Source organism: Dendropsophus ebraccatus, chromosome 12 (genome assembly GCF_027789765.1).
Source record: "Dendropsophus ebraccatus isolate aDenEbr1 chromosome 12, aDenEbr1.pat, whole genome shotgun sequence".
Classification (NCBI taxonomy): Eukaryota; Metazoa; Chordata; class Amphibia; order Anura; family Hylidae; genus Dendropsophus; species Dendropsophus ebraccatus.
In genome coordinates this window covers 48,438,821-48,462,169 of record NC_091465.1, presented here as the reverse complement: position 1 = coordinate 48,462,169, position 23,349 = coordinate 48,438,821, and the positions used below count along the sequence as shown (strand labels likewise).

The following is a 23,349-nucleotide window of genomic DNA, read 5'->3' as shown; positions in this document are numbered from 1 at the left end:
GAGACGTGATGACATGTCAAATATTATTGTAAATGAGTGTAACACTTTAAACATAATCCTTACTTTTCATTTATGCTTAAACCTTATGGACGTTCACTTTTTCAGCCCTACTAACTGTGTAGCTATGTATAAATGTATCATACTGGAATTACAGATATGACTGTAGCAATTTTTAGCTGTGTAAAGTATGAAACCTGAATGTAAACAAGATCTTTCCATTAACTGGCTGCAATAAGAAATCATTAAAATGGCGAGAAATTGATATACTAGGTGCCGTTTATTAGAAAGTATTTTTGACAATGCAGTTTTCAGCGCTGTTCTTGTGATGAAATATTTATAAAAGCTCAGATAGCCATATAAACTCTGTCTAGATTACTGGGGTCTGTTGGATCTATCAGACGATTGATAATTCACATAATTCTGGTTCCCGTTAAAACTAGAAGCCATGACACTACTGTGAATAAAGTCTTACATAATCTGTTATGATCTATCATTAATATAATAAGCACTAGCCATGCCTGGCACACTGGAAGTAATGGTAGGATGCCAAAAGAGATAATAGATGCCAATAATCATAGTCACTAAACAATTCTAAGGATACTCTGTGACAGGCTACAGAAAGTACTATAGTACTGAATAGCTTTCTTGGTATAAATTGTACCAAAAGACTAGTGCACTGCATTGTAGAAAATTATATGAAAAGTTTACGCCAGAAAAAATAATGTGTTTAGGGGCTTTCCTGACAGTCCACCAACAGATTAAGTTTGAGGGGGATTGGTGTGAGCCTGATGGTAAAATCACCGCCCAGTGCCTTTAGCCCCAATTACACGGGGCGACAGTAATAGCAACGGCAGCGAGTGGGTGAGAGGTGCGGGGGGGGGTGGGGTGGCGGGGCGGGAGGTTTGCCTGGGTGATCGCTTGATCGTCTGGGCAGCCCATATCATATAGCTGCAGTCTGCTGCCGCTCCTACTCCACGGAATGATGGCAGCAGATTGCTGCTATATGAGTCGTTTGTCTTTCAACATGTTGACTTTCAACATCGTTCATGTCGGCTGATCGTTGTGCTCTATTACACAGGACGATTACCGGCCGTAACAACCAATATCGAATCTGTGTGATAGGGCCTTTTGTTCTTGGAGAAATAAGCCACAGTAAGAGTGGCAATGTCAATAACTGCATCACCTGCCTTACGGACCCCACAACAGATCTTGGATTAAAAGCAGCTATCTGAAGGTACAAGTGGTTTGGGGGGGGGGGTCAGATTGTGGTTACAGAGTCGCTGTAAAGAGGTTGTCCAGGACTAGCATAGCACTGTGGGTGTTGTATACACTTTATTTATTTTGTATTTCTTGTGTTCTCAATATATTCATTATAGATTTTCCCTAGATGGTGTTTGCACTTCTCTAACCAACTCTAAATTGGCCTATTTTACATTACTGAAGTGATTGATGCAACTTGGCGCAAGAAGGTGCAGACTAACACAGGAAAAACCTGCCAAATACACTACCGGCAATCCGAAAGATAATAAATCTAGTGGGATGAGAACTTGAAACCCTAATGAGGCATGAGAAGCAGACAGTCTTAGTAAATCTGGGCCATTGTTTTAATGACGAGGGTGTAGAATACAATGTATGTAATGTAACAAAACCCATGACAGTACAAAATACACAATTGTGACCACATTGTGGGAGATCTAAAAATGCAAGTATGTAGTCCTGCCATTGTTTAGTAGCTGTGTCATCCACCAGTGCACACATTGACATTTAGGAAGGCAACCTTAATACATCCCTTACCTTCATCAAGATCCTCACGCCATTAATGCTACCGTCCAGGCCGCAGGAGGCTTATTTAGGCAAATTTCCCAACATTTTATCAAGGCCTTTGTGATTACTGTGTTTCCTCGAAAATAAGACACCCTCCTAAAATATGACACCCCAACTACCCTATCAACTACCCTAAAGTAAGGCATCATCCCAAAAATAAGGCACCCCTACTTTAAACAAGGGCACCTCCTGAAAGTAGGGTGCCCCCCAAACGTAAGGCCCCCCGTTGCCAGCCGCCACCCAGGACGCACCTACTCCCCTTGTGGACCCTGTAAGCCGCTGCCGCAGGAATACTGATCCATGTCCCCTACGAACGCTGCATGTCCAGCCACACCCCCACCACACACTCGACACATGTTATGCACATCCTGTCGGTACCTCCTGCTACTGATGCCCTCTTGGTCTTGCTGCTGATGTGCTTTTGCTTCTGCAAGGATGTATTCCGTGGAGGTCTGGGGGTGATGTCTTATTTTTCTTCCCCTGGCCAGGAAAAGAGAAATAAAACATAGAGGAGATTTATCAAACTGGTGTAAAGTAGAATTGTCTTAGTTGCCCCTAGAAACCAATCAGATTCCACCTTTCATTTTTCAAAGAATCTGTGAGGAATGAAAAGTGGAATCTGATTGGTTGCTAGGGCAACTAGGACAATTCTACTTTACACCAGTTTGATAAATCTCCCCCATAGTTCCTGTTTTTGAGCAAAAAATAATATAAGGCATGGTCTTATTTTCAGTGAAAGACAGTATTTTTAGGTGAATAATTGGATTTCTCGCCTATTTTTGGTCTAAGTTCTATTTATGAACCAGTATATGATGGATGAATATTTTTAAGATACAACTTTTTTTTATCTGTCTGTTTTTAGTATTCACCCAAAAGTTTGGATAATCTGGGATTTGCACCCAATTTATCATTTGCAACAAGTCACACAGACTGGTGTAGGCTTACGTCTGGTCACTACTAGTTGAATTTGCTTGCACAATTTTTTGCAACTTTTTACTTAGATACATTCAGTCTGACAGTGCTACATTTTAATGCGACTCTGTACTCACAATCTGACCCCCCCAAAATCACTTGTACTTTCAGATAGCTGCTTTTAATCCTATGTCTGTCCTGGCGTCTGTTTGGTAGGTGATGCAGTTATTGTCCTAAAACAACTTTTAATCCTGCAGCGCTGTGTCTAACGGCCGGGGCTTACATTTGTATATGTATTAGGCTGGCACCACCTCTCCATCCTTCCTCCCCACCCTCCTCATCATTAGGAATGCTCCAGGCAGATTGCTTCCTATTTCCCACCTGTGTGCATAATGAACATGAGCTGGATCGTTAAGACACCTGTGCAAAGCTCAAACAGCAGTAAATGTTCCTGGATGCAGGATTAAAAGTTGTTTTTAGGAGTATAACTGCATCACCTGTCGAACGGACCCCAGGACAGGTCTTGGATTAAAAGCAGCTATCCAAAGGTACAAGTGGTTTGGGGGGACAGATTGTGGGTACAAAGTCGCTTTAATAAATCAGATACTGGAACAAAATATACACCACTCCTCATTAGAAGAGTCTCACAAATTAGTAAATGCCCCCCTCCTCCTTGTTTTTTTAAACTTTTCGCATAGGATGGTTATGACAATGACAGTGGGTAGCTGCATGCATCACCTATAGTCAGTAACCCTGACAGTATATATATATTATACGGTAACAGTTGGGCGGATGTAACACGTTCTATCGATAATCAGCATTTAGTTGACAAACGCTTTAACACGACTAAAAAGAGCAGCTCCTTAGATCACCGAAAGAAGACAGGAGATGAAACAAGAGTACAAACCAGTTAATAATGTGTATTTACTAATTTTATGACAGCATGTATAGAAGTTGTGCAAGGATTTCTCAAGGGGGAGGCTTGACAGCAGAACAGAGCAGCAGAAGATAAACCATGACAGTTGTTCTGCATTTCCAGTCTGCTGATATTCTAAGCTTCTCCCATGGAAATTATGAATGCCAATGTTGTTTCTACAGAAGATAGTGTACCCGGGACCACTGTTAAACGTTTTACACTTATAACCATGTAATGGGCATTTTTGCTGATAATACCCATTTATCCATTAGAATTTTTTTTTAGTTTATTTAAACAATTCCGTCAATATATTTCATAGTATCTAGTAAAATATACTGTTTTATCTGCTTTTATTTTATGATTTAGTTTTTCTTTACATGATTATAGGGCATAATGGCTGCGGAATAGATATGAGGGCAATAGGGAGAGATAGTGATGAAGCATTAATAAAGTCTCACCTGTCTTACCATAACTCTTTGGTTCTTTGGGGGGCCGTCACAGAGGTTGTAGGGGGGCTGCACATGTATAAGGGCTCGTTCCCACTGAGGAAAGGTAGCGGAATTCCTCGACGGAATTGTCCGCCGCGGAATGCCGTTAGCCTCCCGCTCATAATGGGAGTCTATGGGAGGCGCGCGCTCCTGCCCTGTCCGCGCTGAAGAATGAACATGTTCATTCTTCAGCGCGGACAGGGCAGGAGCGTGCGCCTCCCATAGACTCCCATTATGAGCGGGAGGCTAACGGCATTCCGCGGCGGACAATTCCGTCGCGGAATTCCGCTACCTTTCCTCAGTGGGAACGAGCCCTAATATTGATAACGGTCGATGGGATGGCCCCAAGGGCCAGCTCCCTGATACTGTTGTCTGAGATGATAGCAGTGTGTTGGTATGGTGCAGAAGAAATCAGACAACAAGGAAACAAGGTAAAATGGTGTAACCGTAATTCTTTAGGGTCCTAATAGATGGCATGATATTAAGAGCAAGCTAGTGTGACTTGTCAGGTCAGCACTCACTTTCTCCTCGTTCCTCGCTCTTTGTCTGTGCCATTACACACACAGACATGGAGTGTGGAGGAGCAGGGGGGGAAAGCTGCAGGAGGGACTGCCCAATCTGGGTGGCCCACAGAAGAGAGCGCCAGTCTGCTGCCACCACTCCTATTGTTATTGGTTGCTATCATTATTGTGATTATACAGATGTAGCCATGGTTAACATTGTTAACAATTGTTGTGTCAGGAAGGTATGTTAAATCAATTAGAACATCGAGTTAACACAGGATACATCTATAGGTCATGTTTTAAATCAATGGTCAGCTGACATCATGCATGTCAGCTGATCATTGCCTTTTAACATGACCTATTACACCAAATGATTATCGGCCAGGGCTAGAGCCATTACTTGACGGGTCCTAGAATATTACTAAGGGTAATGTATGTGATGGTGAATGATTCCTACTCTGAATGGCCCCCGGTTATAAGTGGTGTACCCCAAGGTTCAGTACTGGGCCCCCTTCTTTTAAACTTGTTGTTTATGAATGATATTAAAGATGAAATTAATAGCAATCTTTCTATCTTTGCAGATGACACCAAGCTTTGTAGTACAGTACAGTCTATGGAACATGTGCAGATGTTACAGGATGACTTAGACCAAGTGTTTGGGTGTCCACTTGGCAAATGAGGTTCAATGTGGATAAATGTAAAGTTATTATAAGCTGCATAGTCCTTCCCCTTGTTGTAACAATCTCTGGCTTAGCAACATTATTGACCCATTTTATACTTATTTTAAAGGGAATCTGTCAGCTCCTGGGCCCTGAGAGAGTGTGAGAACATAGCCTTTCTGTGTTCTCAATCCACTTCTGGTTTTGGTTGCAAAATACTGAGCAAAATACTGAGCAGAAATACTGTGTGTGAACATAGCCTTAAAGGGAATCTGTCAGCTCCTGGGCCAGTGTGCTGTAGCTGGCAGCCCCCAGTGAGCATGGTGCCTTTTTAGTAATTGTCCATACAGCGGATTATGTACAATGTTCTAATTTTTTTGCGCTTGGCCCGTTTACTGTGCAAGATCAGGAATGTGATTAATTAATAGTTTGGGCGATTACGCACGCGGCGATACCAAACATGTTTATTTATTTATTTTTATTTATAATATGGGGAAAGGGGAGTGATTCAAACTTTTATTAGGGTAGGGAGCTTTTTATTAATAACAACAGTTTATTTTATTTTTATATCTTCTAGTATAAGCACTCTGATCTCTCATTGATCTATGCTGTATATAGTAATACAGCATAGAACGATGAGATAGGTACTCGATGCTGCAGCCGGAAGCAATCGAGTGCCGAGCCAGGATCAGCACCATTACGGCGCAGACCCCGGCCGGCAGCAGACACAGGGACCGCTCTTTCGGGATAACGTCCCGGGTGTGTGTGGGGGGGGGGGCGATCTCCGCCACTAGACACCAGCGCGGCCCTGCTCTGAACACCGTTACAGTAAATATACGCCCGTGGTCGTTAAGGGGTTAAGCTGCGTTCATGTCTGGCATTTTCATCAATATTTGGTCCTCATTTTGGTCAGTGTATTTAGCCAAAACTAGGAGCAGCAGAAAGATCGCCACCTTTTTCTGTGTTTGGGACTCTCTTGGTATTGGCCTAAAGTACTGATTAAAATAAGCTCTAAAGCAAGAATTAAGTACTGTTAGCATACCATGTGAAACTTAGCCAATTAGTATCAGCCATCCTTGTATCTATGTGATTATATATCTGTGACTACTATTGGAGTCTCCTTCAGTTGTTCCAGTACATTGGATGACAACCGCAGCTTGTCAAAACACGAAAACAGAAACTTGATGGACCTCATTATAAGCCAGAAAAGTGTGCAGAGCAATGTAGAAATCCATTGTACAGGGTTTTCTGAGTTACAGGGAATATTATTTTTATTACTAATTAAAAGGTTTTCCAGATTTTAAAAAAATATGCACATAAACGTGATGTGAGTGTAAACAACTTTACCTACAATTGCCCCAACATTTCTTGATCATGGCATGAATATGGTTCTATATTACAGTATTTTAACCCATGTCTGGATTATTTGCACTATTTCTTTTTCTTCGCACATTGAACAAAATAACTAAAAATACAAGTGGAAAAGTTATATTTCTGGATAGCACATAAGTGACTAATGGTAGAACTTAGTCACCATACGCAGTGCCCTATCATCCTTTCACTTTTATCACATTTTGTTATGTTAAAGTCTTATGCTAAAATAATAATAAAAGTAATGTTTTCCCTCATCAATCTGTATTCATGTCCAACGTGAAAACAGAATTTTAGAACTTTGTGGAAATTCATGAAGATGTTTGGAACTGGAGCTGGCTGGTTGCCTTACCAAAATGAGTGACATATTTTTGGGTGTATAAGATGACACTTTAACCCCGAAAAATCTTCTCAGAAGTCGGGGGTCGTCCTATACGGTATGGTCGCCCCATACGGTGTGTGTGTGTGGGGGGGGTTAAAAAATGGCCGCATCCCCATCGTATGGGGCGACCCCTGTAAAACAAGCAGTTAACACACCTGGAGCCCGTTCCCGGCCGCCATGCGTCTGACGCAGGCAGTGTGACGTACCCCGAAGCTCTCCCAAGCCCGGAGAGCTTAGGAAGAATGGCAGAGGCTTCAGGTACTTCCAGAGCCTCCCAAAGCCTTTGTCATTCTTCCGAAGCCCTTCCGGCAGCCGAGCATCTCCGATAAAACACTCGGCTGCTCGGGAGAGCTATGGTGATCCCGGCGTAGTCAGTGTACGTCACACTGCCTGCACCGGGAAGGAGACAGGAGGCGTGTGGAGGCCGGGAATGGGCCCCAAGTGAGTTATTTTTTTTCCATTTATCTGCAGTAGTAGGGCTGCGGTCAGGCAGGGGTTAACATTTTCTGGCGTATAAGACGAACCCCTGACAATCTTCTTAAAAGTCAGGGGTCGTCTTATACGCCCAGTCGCCTTATACACCAGAAAAATACAGTAATCAGGGGAGGAGGACTTTGGTAAGAGAGTCTCTAAGAATACAATGGTCACTCTGACTGAGCTCCAACGATCTTATGTGCAGCTGGGAGAAACTTCCAGAAGGCCAACCATCATTGCAGCACTCCACCAATATAAGCTTTATGGTAGAAAAAGACACATGAAAGCCTGTCTGGAGTTTGCTAAAAAGCACTTAGAGGCACTTCTGATTCCTGATTAGGCCAAGATTTTACTTTTTGGCATCTGTTATAAGTGTTATATTTAAAATCAGGCCCTGCTCATCACCTTTCCAATACTATCCCTACAGTGAAGCATGGTGGTGGAAGCATCAGGCTATGGTGGTGTTTTTCAGTGGCTGGGACAGGAGGTCTGGTCAGGTTTAAGGCAAAGTTGAATTTAGCAAAGTACAGAGATATTCTTAATAAAAACCTGATTAAGGCTGGGTTCACACACATTATATTTCAGGCAGTATTTGATCCTCATGTCAGATCCTCATAGCAACCAAAACCAGTAGTGGATTGAAAACACCGAAAGGCTATGTTCACATAATGTTGAAATGGAGTGGATGGCCGCCATATAACGGTAAATAAATGCTATTATTTCAATACAACCCCCGTTGTTTTAAAATAACAGCAAATATTTGCCATTAAATGATGGCCATCCACTTAGTTACAACATTATGTGAACATAGCCTTTCCTGGTTTTGGTTGCTATGAGGACCTGACATGAGGACCAAATACTGCCTGAAATATACTGTGTGTGAACCCAGCCTAAGAGTGTTCTGGACTTTAGACTGTGCCAAGGTTCACCTTTCCACAAGACAGTAACCTTAAACACACAACCAAGACAGCATAGGAGAAGGCCTTGTGCAACCCATCCTGACTAGAACCCAATTAAACATTTCTGGAGAGACCTGAAAATGGTCTCCACTGATAGTCCTTATCCAACCTGGCAGAGCTTGAGAAGATCTTCAAAAAAGTATGGTATAAAACCCTCAAATCCAGATTTCAAACCCAAGAATGGAGCCTGAATCACTGTCAAAGTTTCAAATAATTACTTAATATTATCAATGCAGTCTTTTAGTTTTAACGTTTCAATGAGGTAGCAAAGATTTTTAACATTCTGTTTTTACATTCTCATTATGGGCTATTGAGTGCAAAATGATGAGGGAAACATAAGGGGAAATGATAAGAGGCCAGAACATAACTAAATGGGAAAAAGTCAAAGGGTGTGAAGACTTACCGAATGCTTTGTATATTTAAAGAGCAACTGCAGCCAGATCCTGAAACTCCCTTACATGCTGTAACGCCTGGAGTAGTGGATCCACTGGACCGGCACCAGCGATGGCACAAACCTCACCAGGGAGCGGAGTCTAAGGGGCCGCTGGTTTTCACCAGAGCCCGCCGCAAGGCGGGATGGACTTGCTGCGGCAGGCGACCCCCAGGTCGCTACCCCTGGCTTGGTTGCTGGTGACGGCAGGCGAGGCGTGGCAGGAGCAGTAGGCAGGAGATGGCACTGGCAAAGGTCTGCAGGTGAGAGCGCACGTGACAGGCTGAACGCAGGAACAGATGGAGTGACTGGGAAACAGGAACCAGGAACAGGGACTAGGGACCGGGTAACGGATAGGACTCAGGAACAGGGACTGGGACCAGGTAACAGATAGGACTCAGGAACAACAGGGGCTGGGCCAAACGCTATGGGAAGCATGTAGAGGCTCCAACACTAAGGACAGGGCATGCTGGGATTTATAGGGGAGTGATTGGGTGCAACTACCAATTAGGAGCGCACTGCCCCTTTAAATCTGAGACAGCCGGCGCGCGCGCGCCCTAGGAGGCGGGGACGCGCGCGCCGGCCGGCACAGCAGGAGACAGGAGCGTGGAGAGGTGAGGCGCCCCCCGGGGCCGAGGTGACAGCAGCGCCGGGTCCCCGACTATGGACACCGGCTGCTGCATAGGGCAGGTAGCGGTCGCGGCGGCGGCCCGGAACGCGGGACGCCGCCGCGGCCGTAACAGTACCCCCCCCCTTTGGCCTCCCCCTCTTTCTTGCCTGCAAATGGCACAGGAAGCCACAAAGTCTTTGACATCTTGGGATAGGCTGGGCCACCAGTAGTGGCGAGAGATCCGTTGGCCGGTCTTACGGACTCCCGGGTGCCCGGCCTCCAACGAGGAATGTCCCCAGTTCAAAATACCTTTTCGAAGCGCAGGGTGAACATGAGTCTTTCCGGGGGGTACTCTCTGAAGAGTGGAGGTGACGACTGGTACTAGGCGATCAGGCGGTATAACGTGGCAAGGGACCTTCTGTAAGTTCTTCCGGTGGTGAGAGGACACGACCTTAGTCTTGGGTACGGGGAGAGGGTACACCTCGGCAGAGAAGGCATCCGCCGAGTCTTGGTCTTCTGCCGGTAGGCCGGATAGAGGCTTGGCCGGGACAGGAAATGACATAATACACTTGGTCTGAGGTGACTTGAGACACTGGTGGGAACAGTCCTGACCCCAACTGAGAATCTCCCCGGTTCTCCAGTCCAGCTGAGGGGCATGTTCTTGTAGCCACGGGAGTCCCAGGAGGACCGCGGGGGAAGAATGGGGCAGGACGTAGAAGGATATCTCTTCTTGATGTGAAGGACCCACCTGGAGGACTAAAGATGCGGTCTGGTAGTACACACGGTCGGTAAGAATTTCGCCCGTGACCGAGGAGATAGTCAGGGGCCTGGCTAGTCGGGTCACGGGTAGCCGCCATCTTTGGACCAATGTTGCCGCAATAAAACTGCCTGCTGACCCAGAATCGAGGAAGGCAGTAGTCAGATGATTTTGTCCTGAGGGAGTCCGGATGGAAACTGGCATAGACAGACTTGGAATGGTGGCATTTACACCTAGGGACACCTGTCCCACCGGACCTAGGTGCGAGCATTTTCCGGATGTTTGGGGACGTAGGGGACATCCCAGCCGGAAGTGATCGGAACCACCGCAATAGAGACAGAGATTCTGCTCCAGGCGCCGGATTCTTTCATCAGGCGTCAGGTGAGCCCGTTCCACCTGCATAGGAATCTCAGGAGAGGGTTGGGACATCGAAAGGTCAGGATTCTGGAAAACTGGCGCCAGCTGGGGATGGCGACGGGAACGGGTTAGTAAATGTTCATGCCGAACCTCCTCCTCCCTCTCCGAAAAACGAGTATCAACTCGGGTGGCCAGTAGAATGAGTTCGTTCAGGGAGGTAGGCAGGTCTCGGGCAGCGAGCACGTCTCTCACACGACTAGACAGGCCCTTCTTGAAGGTGGCCAATAGGGCGGCCTCGTTCCAGTCCAATTCAGCTGCCAGGGTGCGGAACTGGATGGCGTAGTCACCAACAGAGGAGCTGCCTTGAGAGAGGTTGAGGAGAGCAGTCTCGGCTGAAGAAGCACGGGCAGGTTCCTCAAAGACGGAGCGAAACTCGAATAGGAAGGCCCGGAGATTGGCAGCAACAGGATCATCACGGTCCCACAGTGGCGTGGCCCAGGCCAGGGCTCTACCCTCTAATAGGCTGATGATGAAAGCCACTTTAGAGCGCTCGGTGGAAAACTGACTACTCAAAAGTTCAATGTGCATGGTGCACTGAGTCAGGAATCCTCTGCACAACTTAGAGTCCCCAGAGTACTTGCTTGGGAGGGCCAGTCGGAGTGAAGAAGCAGCGTCAGGAGATGGTGTGCGCTGGGCAGTAGTCTGCTGCTGTAAGGCGGCAGTGAGTTGCTGGATCTGCTGTGACTGTTTCTGGATTTGTTGAGCCTGTTGCGCGACCACTCTGGCGACGTCACGGAGATCTGGCACCTCGCCGGGATCCATGGTTGGAGCCTACTGTAACGCCTGGAGTAGTGGATCCACTGGACCGGCACCAGCGATGGCACAAACCTCACCAGGGAGCGGAGTCTAAGGGGCCGCTGGTTTTCACCAGAGCCCGCCGCAAGGCGGGATGGACTTGCTGCGGCAGGCGACCCCCAGGTCGCTACCCCTGGCTTGGTTGCTGGTGACGGCAGGCGAGGCGTGGCAGGAGCAGTAGGCAGGAGATGGCACTGGCAAAGGTCTGCAGGTGAGAGCGCACGTGACAGGCTGAACGCAGGAACAGATGGAGTGACTGGGAAACAGGAACCAGGAACAGGGACTAGGGACCGGGTAACGGATAGGACTCAGGAACAGGGACTGGGACCAGGTAACAGATAGGACTCAGGAACAACAGGGGCTGGGCCAAACGCTATGGGAAGCATGTAGAGGCTCCAACACTAAGGACAGGGCATGCTGGGATTTATAGGGGAGTGATTGGGTGCAACTACCAATTAGGAGCGCACTGCCCCTTTAAATCTGAGACAGCCGGCGCGCGCGCGCCCGAGGGGGCGGGGACGCGCGCGCCGGCCGGCACAGCAGGAGACAGGAGCGTGGAGAGGTGAGGCGCCCCCCGGGGCCGAGGTGACAGCAGCGCCGGGTCCCCGACTATGGACACCGGCTGCTGCATAGGGCAGGTAGCGGTCGCGGCGGCGGCCCGGAACGCGGGACGCCGCCGCGGCCGTAACACATGCCTATATTCTTGTCCACAGGAGACAATATTAAATATCTGTAAGAAGAAAAGCAGAAAATGACAGCCAATTTCTAAGACAGAACTATGCCCAGCGCACTTCTCTTCCTCCACTCCTCAGGGCACATCATACAAAATACATTACTCTGCAGGGGGCAGCAATGAGGGAAGGAGAAAGTACCTCTAAGAATAAAGGGAATTTAAAATTTTAGCCTCAGGCATGATCTGGTTAAAATTCTAAATGAAACTTTTTTTTATACATTTTCTTAACTCTTCAAATTATTTATTTACCGCTGTTGTCAATTAAAACTGAAATTTCTTCTTTATATTTTATGATGAATCCGTCCCTTTTTTTAGCCAGCTGCAAATCCTGTTGCTGGTGATTTCTATAGAGAGCAAAATGGTGGTAAACACAAGCCACATCTAAATGCCAAATGAATCTTGAAAAATACTTTGGTAGTTCCACTGATGGTGTCCTTGATTCACTGTGTTTTGTAACACTGTGGAATAGAACTATATATTAATTTGTGGATTTTTTATGAGGCTTTAAAGAAGAACTTGGGTAATCTTTTGGTTGATTTAATAGGCAGCTAGTCACTTGGTAATCATAGTTCAGCTAGTATTTCCTTGTTTAGTTATTTCTTTGTATCTAAATATTCCTGGAATTTTTACTATCTGTTGGGTCATTTGATCTCATGGTGACCCCCTGGAAATTATGTGTGTTTCTGTGCTCTCAATGGAGTCCAAACATTCTGAGGAATAAACTGCATGGACTGTTTCACAAGAGGGGATAAATACCCCTCTTGCAGGGGGTTTTACAGCTCCAATCACACAGTTGTAATGATGGACATATTAGTCAGCTGTACATGTAATTCTGTGCTAATGCTTTATAGAGATCTGAAAGTCAAGATGATGACTGATTAGGAGCAGAGAGGGACATATGTAACTATAAGGCAAGAAAGTAAGGGCAAAATACATAGAAGTTTAGAATTTGACACACGATCAGGAGGGAAGTGCAGTGATGGTTTTCCTTGCTGGACTGCTTCTTCATCTTTAAGCATTTTAGACTCTGTAAGACTCTGTATCTACTTTTATTCTAAGCTATTTTGTCCAGGATTTGTAATGTAACCTGTGACAGTGGCTTCTTACTGAACTTATGACACAGCATGTGGCATGTTAGCTGAAATGCATTTTTTTTTTTTTACTAATCTTGACTTTCTATTACTTTTAGTATACACCTATAGTGATAGCAGCAGCCTCTTTCTCCTCCAGTTACAGGAATAAATGCCACCGTGAATGTTTCTTGAATACTACATACATTTCTTTTGTGAGTATTGATAAATTCCACTATACTGTTCAATGACTGGTTAGGGGCTTATCATAGTAGAAGTACTGACCCGTGGCTAAATTACCTCTCAATCAACCGCTCCATTCTTGGTGTACTGCGGGCCCCAAACGGCTGATCGTTGGGAGTGCTGTGGATAGGCTATAAATAAAGTTTCCTGGAAAAAACTCTTAGGCCAGTTCCACACACAACAGACCTGCAGCGGATTTTACGCAGCGAATTCGCAGGGAAATCCGCTGCGGATCTCTTGTCATTCATTTTAATTGAGAAGGCATACTCGCAGCGGGATTGACATCTGCTGAAAGTATGTAAATGCCGCCCGTTAACCCCCCGCTTGCCGGAGCATACTGTACCTAGTCCACGCTCCGGTTTGCTTCAGGGCTCCGGGAGTCTGGACGTCCCGCTCAGCCAATCAGTGCGCTGTGGCAGGGCAGCACATGATTAAGGAGGGCTGCCTCCGCAACGCGTCGGCGTGATTTTAACCAGTTTTTAATTTCACCGTATATGTACCAATAAAGAATTCGCACTATCCTAAGGAGCTGTGGAAAATCTCTTTCTACGTTGGAGCACACTGATTGGCTGAGCAAGATGTGCAGACGTTGGGACCCCCCCCCCCCCCCCCGAAGCAAGCCGGACTGTGGAGCAGGTAATGTATGCTCCGGCCGGTGGGGGGATTAACTTACATGCTCATAGCGGGATGTCAATCAAGTATGTATCCTTATAGAAAATACATGGCAATGGATCCGCAGCAGATTTCGCCTCTACCTCCACTTCCAGTGCTTCAGAGTCAAATCCGCTGCGGATCCGTTATGTGTGAAGCTACCCTTAAAGCGAATGTATCATCAGGTACATCATTTTAAATTTCTCATATAAATAGACAAATGCTGGCACAGAGATGCTGGTGCCTCCGTCTTTTTTTAACTTTGACCCAATTCCCGTGCACCTAGCAAATCTAATACCGGCACTGGACGGACATGAAGCACTGGAGACTGGTGCTCTCCCCTCCGTGTTGTGGCTCCATTGGTTCATTGTCACACTGGAGGGGGGGGGGGGCAGCGGGCCCACCTCCAGTGGTTCATGCTCGGCCAGTGATTTTTTTTTTTTGCAGTTTCTTTAATGAATTTAGCTAATTTTTGCTAAATTCACCTTGAACCCAGCTTCACTTATCTTTATTGGTTTATTAGCTTTTATTTTTGTTATTGCCATTATTGTTGGGAAGCTGCCATCGAACATATATTTTGCTTGTAACAGCCTCTAGTAATATTGCATACCAGGCAGCTTGCCAATATATAGTAATAATAATCTATGTCATGTATGTCATCTAGGTTGAGCAGGCTCATAGAGCACTGGTCCAGAGGGCATCCCTTAATCTATGTCCATATGTCCAAATATATGGAGAGAAAATCAGAGCGATAATTCTTCTAGAGTTAAAATGTATTTATTTTGTAGGAAGACAAATCCTTGGTTCAATTTGAAAGGTCGAAGATTATTTAAGCTCATTAGCAAAGATTTAATAGACTTCTTTTTAATACAAACTTTAATGAAATGTAAACCATGATAAAATCAATATAAGCCATATTGATTCCTGTCACCTGGCAGGGAATTAAACATGCTGTTTCCATCACATTCATTATGGAGGTTTTTATGTCACAAGAACAGTACATTCTAAGGCTATAATTACACAATGTAAATTTTCAATTAATCATGATCATTGTTGCAAATTGCAACAGCGGCCATGATTAATTGAAAATTTACATTGCACTGAAGTCATTGGACTCCCGGCCGTAGTGTATAAACACAGTATATGCTCTGGCTCGGATTCCAAGCGGCCGCAGCAAAAACTTATCAGTCAGTTCACACAATGTAGAGTGCGACTCCAGCTGCACTTTACATTGTGTGCTATGGTGAATTGGGATGCGGGGACACACATATGTGTCCGCATCCCAATTCGAAAGCAATGAAGTTTGTCTGGCCATTACTGCAGTACCAGCCGGGATAAACTTCTCTGACACCAGCCGTTCTGTGACCCAGTTGTGTTGCAGAACGGCTGGTGTCATACTGTGTGTGAACCCGGCCTAAATCAGCATAGATGATTAGGTAATACATCCGCAATAATGCTTGAAAGTTTGTGAACCTTTCAGGATTTTCTATTTGAACTTGATCTAAAAATAGATAGAGGCAACCAAATCAAAGAAATGAGGCAAAACTATTAGCCTGAGTCTTTTATTTATTGAAGAATGTGACTCAATATCACATATATGGTAAAATTATGGGAACTGCATCTAAACATTTCTAGTTTTGTCCTGCATAAAAGCTTTTCAATGGCTACATCTTGAAGTGTTAGTTATGTTGATGGGCTTCCTCCAATGAATTGCTTTCTTCAGGTCCTTCCACATTACTATTGGATTAAAGTGACTCTGTACCCACAATCTGACACCCCCCCAAACCGCTTATACCTTCGGCTAGCTGCTTTTAATCCAAGATCTGTCCTGGGCCCTGTTCAGCAGGTGATGCAGTTATTGTCCTAAAAAGCAACTTTTAAACGGTCGTGGCCTAGATTATGTATGCATTAGGCTGGCACACCCTCCCTGTCCCTCCTCCCCGCCCTCTTCATCATTAGGAATGCTCCAGGCAGATTGTCTCCTATTCATCAGCTGTGTCACCACAGCACATGGGCTTGATCGTTAAGGCACCTGTGTACTTTTCACTGCAGAGGAATAGGAAAAATGGTGAAGAGGGCAGGGAGGAGGGATGGAGGGGTGGTGCAAAGTTAGGGTACAGACCCTCTAGGCCATGGTCGTTGGGCACAGGGCTGCAACTTTAAAAGTTGTTTTTTTAGGACAATAACTGCATCACCTGCCCAACGGACCCCATGACAGATCTTAGATTAAAAGCAGCTATCCGAAGGTACAAGCGGTTTGGGGGGTCAGATTGTGGGTACAGAGTCGCTTTAAGGTTAGGACTTTGCCATTCCAAAATTTTAACTTTACTCTTCTTTAAATGGGTGCTGTTGTTACTAATAAATAATGGTAAATCAGCAGGAAAGGAGATATACTACATCTTTGCAGTTTACTTTATTTACATTTATAGACTGTTTTCTAAATGAAATACAATGCTATATATTTAGCCACTAGGTGTCTCACTTACTGGGAAACTGCAGTCAAGGCTCCATCACTAGGGCCATTTAGTCTTTAGTAACAGCAGAAAAGAGGCTAATAAATGTAGGAAGTGAAGTGAGTTGGGCCAGTGAAGATGAAGCATGATCTGCACAATGGGGTACTAAATGGACTTATGGAGCAGCATTATAAAAATAATGGACTGCATACATGAGACACACATTCACTATATATTTGCTGTTTTGTTATTTATTATGGCAGGTAAACTTTAACTATTCTTTGGTAGAATGATTTGTGTGCTTGCGGTTGTTGCCTTTCTGCATGATCCACATTCTCTTGATATTCAGCTTAGCCACAAGTACAAGTACTCAAGTTTTATTATCAGATGATTTAGACTATGCTTGTATTGCCATTTTATCCATTATGTCAGAATGCCATTGTATTTCTTTTTTTTTTTTACATCAAGAATAGATTTGATTGTCTGCAACATTAGTCTTGCTGTCAAAAATACTGAAATCATGATGATAAACTAAAGAACCCCATCAAAAGCTATTGGGAGGTTTCAGAATTTCTTGAAATACATTTGAAAAATGTATCAATCATTGCTGTTCTGCTACTAACTTATGCCATTCAAACATTCAATAACCCACTAGCTAAATATCCTCCTGAAAATCCAGGTCAAACTTTTTACTTAAAAAATAATTTGGAGATTTGCCAGATTACAAAGTAAGGAATTTTACTTTATTAGAAGTGTAAGTTATACTAGGTCCTCTTTATACATGTGTGTAAAAGTGAAGCACATACAAAAAGGGCCGTATTTACCACTAGGCACCCGTGGTCTGTTGCCTAGGGTAGCACCTTCCAGGGAGGCAGCACCAGGGAGCAGGGGAAGGAAACAACTTTTTTTGTTTGTTTTTATTTACCTAGTCTCCCGTTCAGATTTGCCAAAAAAATTTTGTGTTTTTTTAAGGGGTTATGGTAGTATTGGTCAGGTCTGGTATGGCAGTGTTATCCAGTCATAGTATGGTGGTATTGGTCAGGTCTGATATGGCGGTGTTATCCAGTCACAGTATGGTGGTATTGGTCAGGTCTTATATGACAGTGTTATCCAGTCACAGTATGGTGGTATTGGTCAGGTCTGGTATGGCAGTGTTATCCAGTCATAGTATGGTGGTATTGGTCAGGTCTGGTGTGGTGGTGTTAAATATGACACCTGGAGCTATTATCTACCAATCCTGATGCTAATTGGTAAGTGAAGATGGGGCGTCTTCAGGTTTAGTGCCTTGGGCAGAAGCAGATGTTAATACTGCCCTGCATACAAAGTGCCATCCTTCAGTAGGATCCCACTCCCAGTGCGTTTCAGACCCCCATGTTATTCAAACATGCCACAAAATTGTCTGTGATTTTGGATCTAGAATTGATTTCTATTGTGCTATTCACACATTCTGCTTTGTCATGGAGCCGCAATCCATTCTGTGTAAAAATAGACATAAACATAACTATATACCAACTCAACAGTAAATATTTTGCAAGCCAACCTATATAGCAGCAGTGCATATATCACACACGTGACTATATACTAGAAGTTAATATATCACATATAGAACTATATACCAGAAGTGTATTGTATATACTACACATACGCTAGTGCCAGCCTTAGATTCAGTAGTGGTGGTCTCTCCCCCCAATAGTGCCAGTCTACAGGACTTCTTAATACTGCAGGTCTCAGACCCCCTAATACTGCCAGGTTAAGAGACCCAATGACACTGTTCAACCTAAGAGATTTCACCCTTCCATTTACCGCTCTATATGGCATCCTTCTGATGTGCTCCGTATGGTCCCTTCTTTCCTATTTATACTGCTCCAATGGCCCCTCTCCCATATTTACTACTTCCATAGGCCTGCTCTCAAAAATACTGCTCCCATAGGTTCCATCTGCCATATTCTCCTCCCATGCACCACCCCCCACTTATGCTGCCACATATATATCTCATATATAGTTCCCTAAATTCCCACTAATATACAGCTTCACATATAATGCTCCCATTATACTGCCCCCACCCCCACCATATATTCGTTTCCCACTCCCTAGCCTTTCACTATTACCTTCTTCTATCTATGCTATCTATCTATACAGTATGTGCAGATTGCAATAAAGTGAGTGATGTGCCAGAGCTGTTCAGCCCCTCCCAACAACCCCTCCCTATAGCACACCAGGCTCTGAGGATGAAGGTAATTTTCTTACCTTGATCCTGTGCACAGTTTTCTGGAACTTTGTAATCTATTAGATATGTAAATGGGGTGGTTTGGTGCACTGTGGATGGGAAAACCACCCTCGTCATATTCTTCTGGGGCTCTGCAGGGACTAGTGTCAGAGGGACGTCACTGCAGATTGCTGCCCCAATGTACATTAGGAGGGAAGGCAGGCCAGGGGTGGATCGGTGCACCAAACCTAAATTTCAAATCTAATAAACTAATTACCAAAAATGGCGCTGAGGATCAAGATGGGAAACTTACCTTCATCTTCAGGGCACTGTGCGCTATAGGGATATATCAACAGGTTCTTTTTTTTTTTCTTAGCCTAGTTTACACACCTAAGAGTGGAATTGTCAGATAAAATATAGCAGGCTTAAAGCATGTGACTTTAGGCTATGGGGCACAGGTTTATAGTATTGACAGGATTACCCAGTGTGTAGGTGCCAGGTAAGTACAGTATGCCAAGTATTAGAGGATCATGATATTATTGCAATACATTCTAAACTCTAAATTCTACTAACTACCATGGATTATTCAGTTCTAGTAGACAGCTAGGACTCTGGAACTTTGATGATGGCATATTCTATAATATTCACATTCCATATTCATCTAATGAATCCTATTTGTTCTTTCATCTCCACAGGGGAATTGGAAAACAAGGATTCCAGTGCCAGGGTAAGAATTTTTTTTATGCTTTGCTTTGTTTGTGTGTTATCTGTTCCTCGCATTCTCTCCAGAGGATGCCCTCTGCTATGTTTGCAGCTGCGGAGTGGAGAAAATTATTAATTTATTTAAATTACCTTTTATTTCGCTGTAGGTAATGCTGGCTGTGTAATTCTCCAATGTCTGGGAATGTATATAGTATGCCACAATGTAATTTAAAATGTGAAGGCAATATATCATTTACCATTTCAGGCTAGGCATAGCTACACTACAATAACTTAATTACCAATTCAGTGACAATGGTTATACACATATTGTGGTTTTATTCTTTCTTTCTTCTCTGTATGTTACGAGGACAATGTGCTGTACAAAACACAACAACCAACATACTTATGCTAAGTGTGTCAGAGCAGCAGAGCTCAGTTTGTTCTGTGCTTCAAAGCACTTTGATGCATTAAGATTTGAAGTAAACCAATTGAGTAATCTGAATGGTTATAATTACCATCTTTTAAAGTGTCACTGTCGAATTTAAAAAATTTTATTTTTGGAGAAATCAATAGTCCAGGTGATTTTAAGAAACTTTATTATTGGGTTTATTAAGCAAATATGCCATTATCTGCATTCAAAAAGACTTTTCCCACGTCCCCCCTCCCCTCCTCTCTCTCATCAACCCCTCAATATCAGGAAATCTCGACTCTTTTACATCAGTCGAGCCCAGTGTAACCTATGGAGAGGGGAGGAGAAAGGAGGGAGATTAGTCGTCAGCAGAGAGCAGAGAACAAATTATTACACAGCTGGACCTGTGTGAAAGCTAGTATTCAGAGGTCAGAAGGGTCAGTGCTAACTTCAGAGGAGATAGAGCCTGGTAATGTAGCTGTAAATTAACTCTTTGTAGTCCTGTTTTGGTGCCTCATCTCCCTCAACCCCTCCCCTCTCCTCTCCACAAGAGAACCATGAAGACAGAGGGGAGAGCTTCAAACTGCTTTTTCATGATAAAAATTCCTTTTTTTCGGCTAATAAAACTGATTACAAAGTTTCTTAGAATGGCCTGATTTCTGCAAAAAAAAAAAATAAACGACAGTGACACTTTAAAGCAGGGATGGGGAACCTTCGTCCCTCCAGCTGTTGCAAAACTACAATTCCCATCATGCCTGGACAGCCAAAACTGTTACCCATCCCTGGTTTAAAGTAATGGCATATTGCTGGTGTTTGCCATCACTTTATGATTTATGGTTGGTATGGTGGAGTGAGGGTCTGATCTCTTGGCCTCAAACCCATCCAAAGAACGGGGGTCTGCAGAGCTAATGTAGTGCTGCTTATCCTTTGATGTTGTTTTCCTACACAGTAGTACCCTAGTTACCCGCTGGCAGGGAACTGCTGTGCTCTCCTATTCACACTCAGTATATTACATTTGCCTTGAGGATTCTATTTATAACCATGATTAATTGTCCTGCAGCTTATACCAGCTGTGTCCAATAGATCTAGTTGACTTACAGTAGGGTCCATTGGGGTTCCATTGTAGTGTCTGCTCATTTGAGGCAAAGAAGAGCCCTGCATATTGTACTATTGCTGTGAAATATGCTGGAATACATATATAAAAATGAGGGTCACGAAACACTAGATATACTGTAAGTGCTTGTTTTGCATAGTGTATTATATCTAGAGTCAGGAAATATAAAGTGTTGCAGGTTCAGCTCGAATCCACAGTCAAAATGTCAATCTAAATAATCTATAGTTCAAACATCATTCATACTGAACAATGGGGAGGCAAACAGTGCTGCCCTTTATTTAGGGATGCATTGCTCCAATATAAGGCCATGTTCATACAATGTAAGTTTTCATTAAACAATGGACGTTGTTGCTGGGTTGCAACAATATCCGCTATTTATTTAAAGTGTGAAATGATATTGTGTTCTATGGAATTCCGTCCAGAGTGTATACACAGTGTATACACTCCGGCCGGGATTCCATGTGGCTGGAAAAAAAAAATTAAAAGGCCAATGTTGTGCGTCTGCTATTCATTGAATAGCGGCCGCACTAAGTTAACAGTGCAGACAATGTAAAGTTCGGCTCCGGACGCACTTTACATTGTCTGCAATGGTTAATTAAAACGCGGGCATACCCAAATATTCCAATTAAAAAAAAAAAAAGGAATGTTCATGAACTTCCCAGACAGCAACCGTTATGTGACACTGCTGTGTCACAGAACGGCTGCTGTCATACATTGTGTTAAACCAGCCTAAAAGTACAGTGTTATAACACTCATGTAAGCTTCATTCAGTGTCATCAATATTGGAATTTCCATTAGCACAAATTGCAAATTACGACCTTAAGCGCAGATGATAACAATAATATAATTTTTTTTTGCTTGGTAGTTGGCTTGTCAGCCTGCTGCCTTTTAACTCAGTACCGCTTCATGACGCTCCTCCCCAGGTGTCTGGAAAAGCTGGATCCAGTCCTGGGAAACTTCTTCTAGTTTCTTTGGACTTCATCCAGCTTTTCCAGGCAGCCTAGGAGGAGCGTCAAGGAGCAGTTAAAAGGCAGCCGGCTGATAAGCCAACTGCAGAGCTAAAAAAACAATTTGCTTTGTTCTTACTGTAACTTTGCTCATCCCTATTCGATATCAATACAGCTAAAATGTAAACTCAAATAAGTTTTAGGCTATGTTCACACTACGTAAAACTACGGCCGTAGTTCTTGCCGCAGGTCACGGAACGGCCGGTCACATACGTAGTGTGAACATAGCCTTATGTTTCTTATGTTTGGTGAAGAGAAATAATTAATTCCAATTGCATCTGGTATCAAACTACGAGAGTTATGTCCTCAATTATTAGAAAAAGTCATTACTAAGATGTAAAGTTAATAGGGCCTGTCGCTAAAACTGAGATTTTTTTTCTTGTAAAAGATGTTGCCATGAGTCCTGTAGCTCAGCAAGACTATTTTTATCTTAGTTTTTGCATTGCCACATAACATGACCCAAACCTCCTTTTATATTTTTCTATTGTTTTTCTTGTTTGAGTGTATTTGTTTGCAGAGTGATACTTTTTATGCCACTGTTTTGGAGTCATATACTGTAACTTGTTGCTCATTTTGATCAATGCCACCACTGTTACCCTATCCACCATGTGGTAAACTTAAAGGAGCACTCCGTCCATTTTAAGTTTCTTATATATTGCTCCCCCTTATATACAATATAACAAAGAGCCTATTTTTACCTAACCACGCTACTTCGGGGCCCTCCTGCAGTCTTCAGGTCCCTCACAGAATGATTCACTGCCACTTCTGAGACACACCTGTCTCAGAAGTGAGAAACGGCTCAGTCAATCACTGACTGAAGAGGGACAGTGCTGCAGCCAGTGATTGGTTGAGGCTATGTATTTTGTTGAGTTTTTAATGTGCTTTTCCCACTATTAGTTGTGCATGTGCGGCAAAATATTGCAATATTCCCTACCTTTGCGGCAAAGTAGTGGAGAAATTGTGGTTAAACACATAAAAATGTAACAGCAATGCCATGTGTGAACAAAGTCTTATGGAGAGATGAGATTGATTATTCTTCGCTCTGCTGAATGAAGCAGCAGGTGCTGCAACCTCACTGTGCAGAAGTTTCCAGAGAAATGAGATGTTCTGTTAGGGTACAAACCCACTTGACGTATTTGCTGCGTGAATCAGTCTTAAAAATAAGCAGGCAAAACGCAGGTTGGCTTTATACCATTGTTCTGCGTTAAAATACGCAATTGCGTATTTTTGAAGCGTGAAGCTTGTTGTTAGCAAAGCATCAGTT

At 43.9% G+C, this 23,349-nt stretch overlaps 1 protein-coding gene across 1 annotated transcript in view; it reads left to right on the top strand.

Annotated features, from left to right (window-relative positions):
- Window positions 1-23,349, top strand: part of PRKCG (protein kinase C gamma) — a 283,303-nt gene that overhangs the window by 17,493 nt on the left and 242,461 nt on the right. Inside the window, exon 2 of the mRNA XM_069946946.1 lies at window positions 19,549-19,580. Coding sequence (XP_069803047.1) covers window positions 19,549-19,580 — 32 coding nt within the window. The remainder of the gene's footprint in view (window positions 1-19,548; window positions 19,581-23,349) is intronic.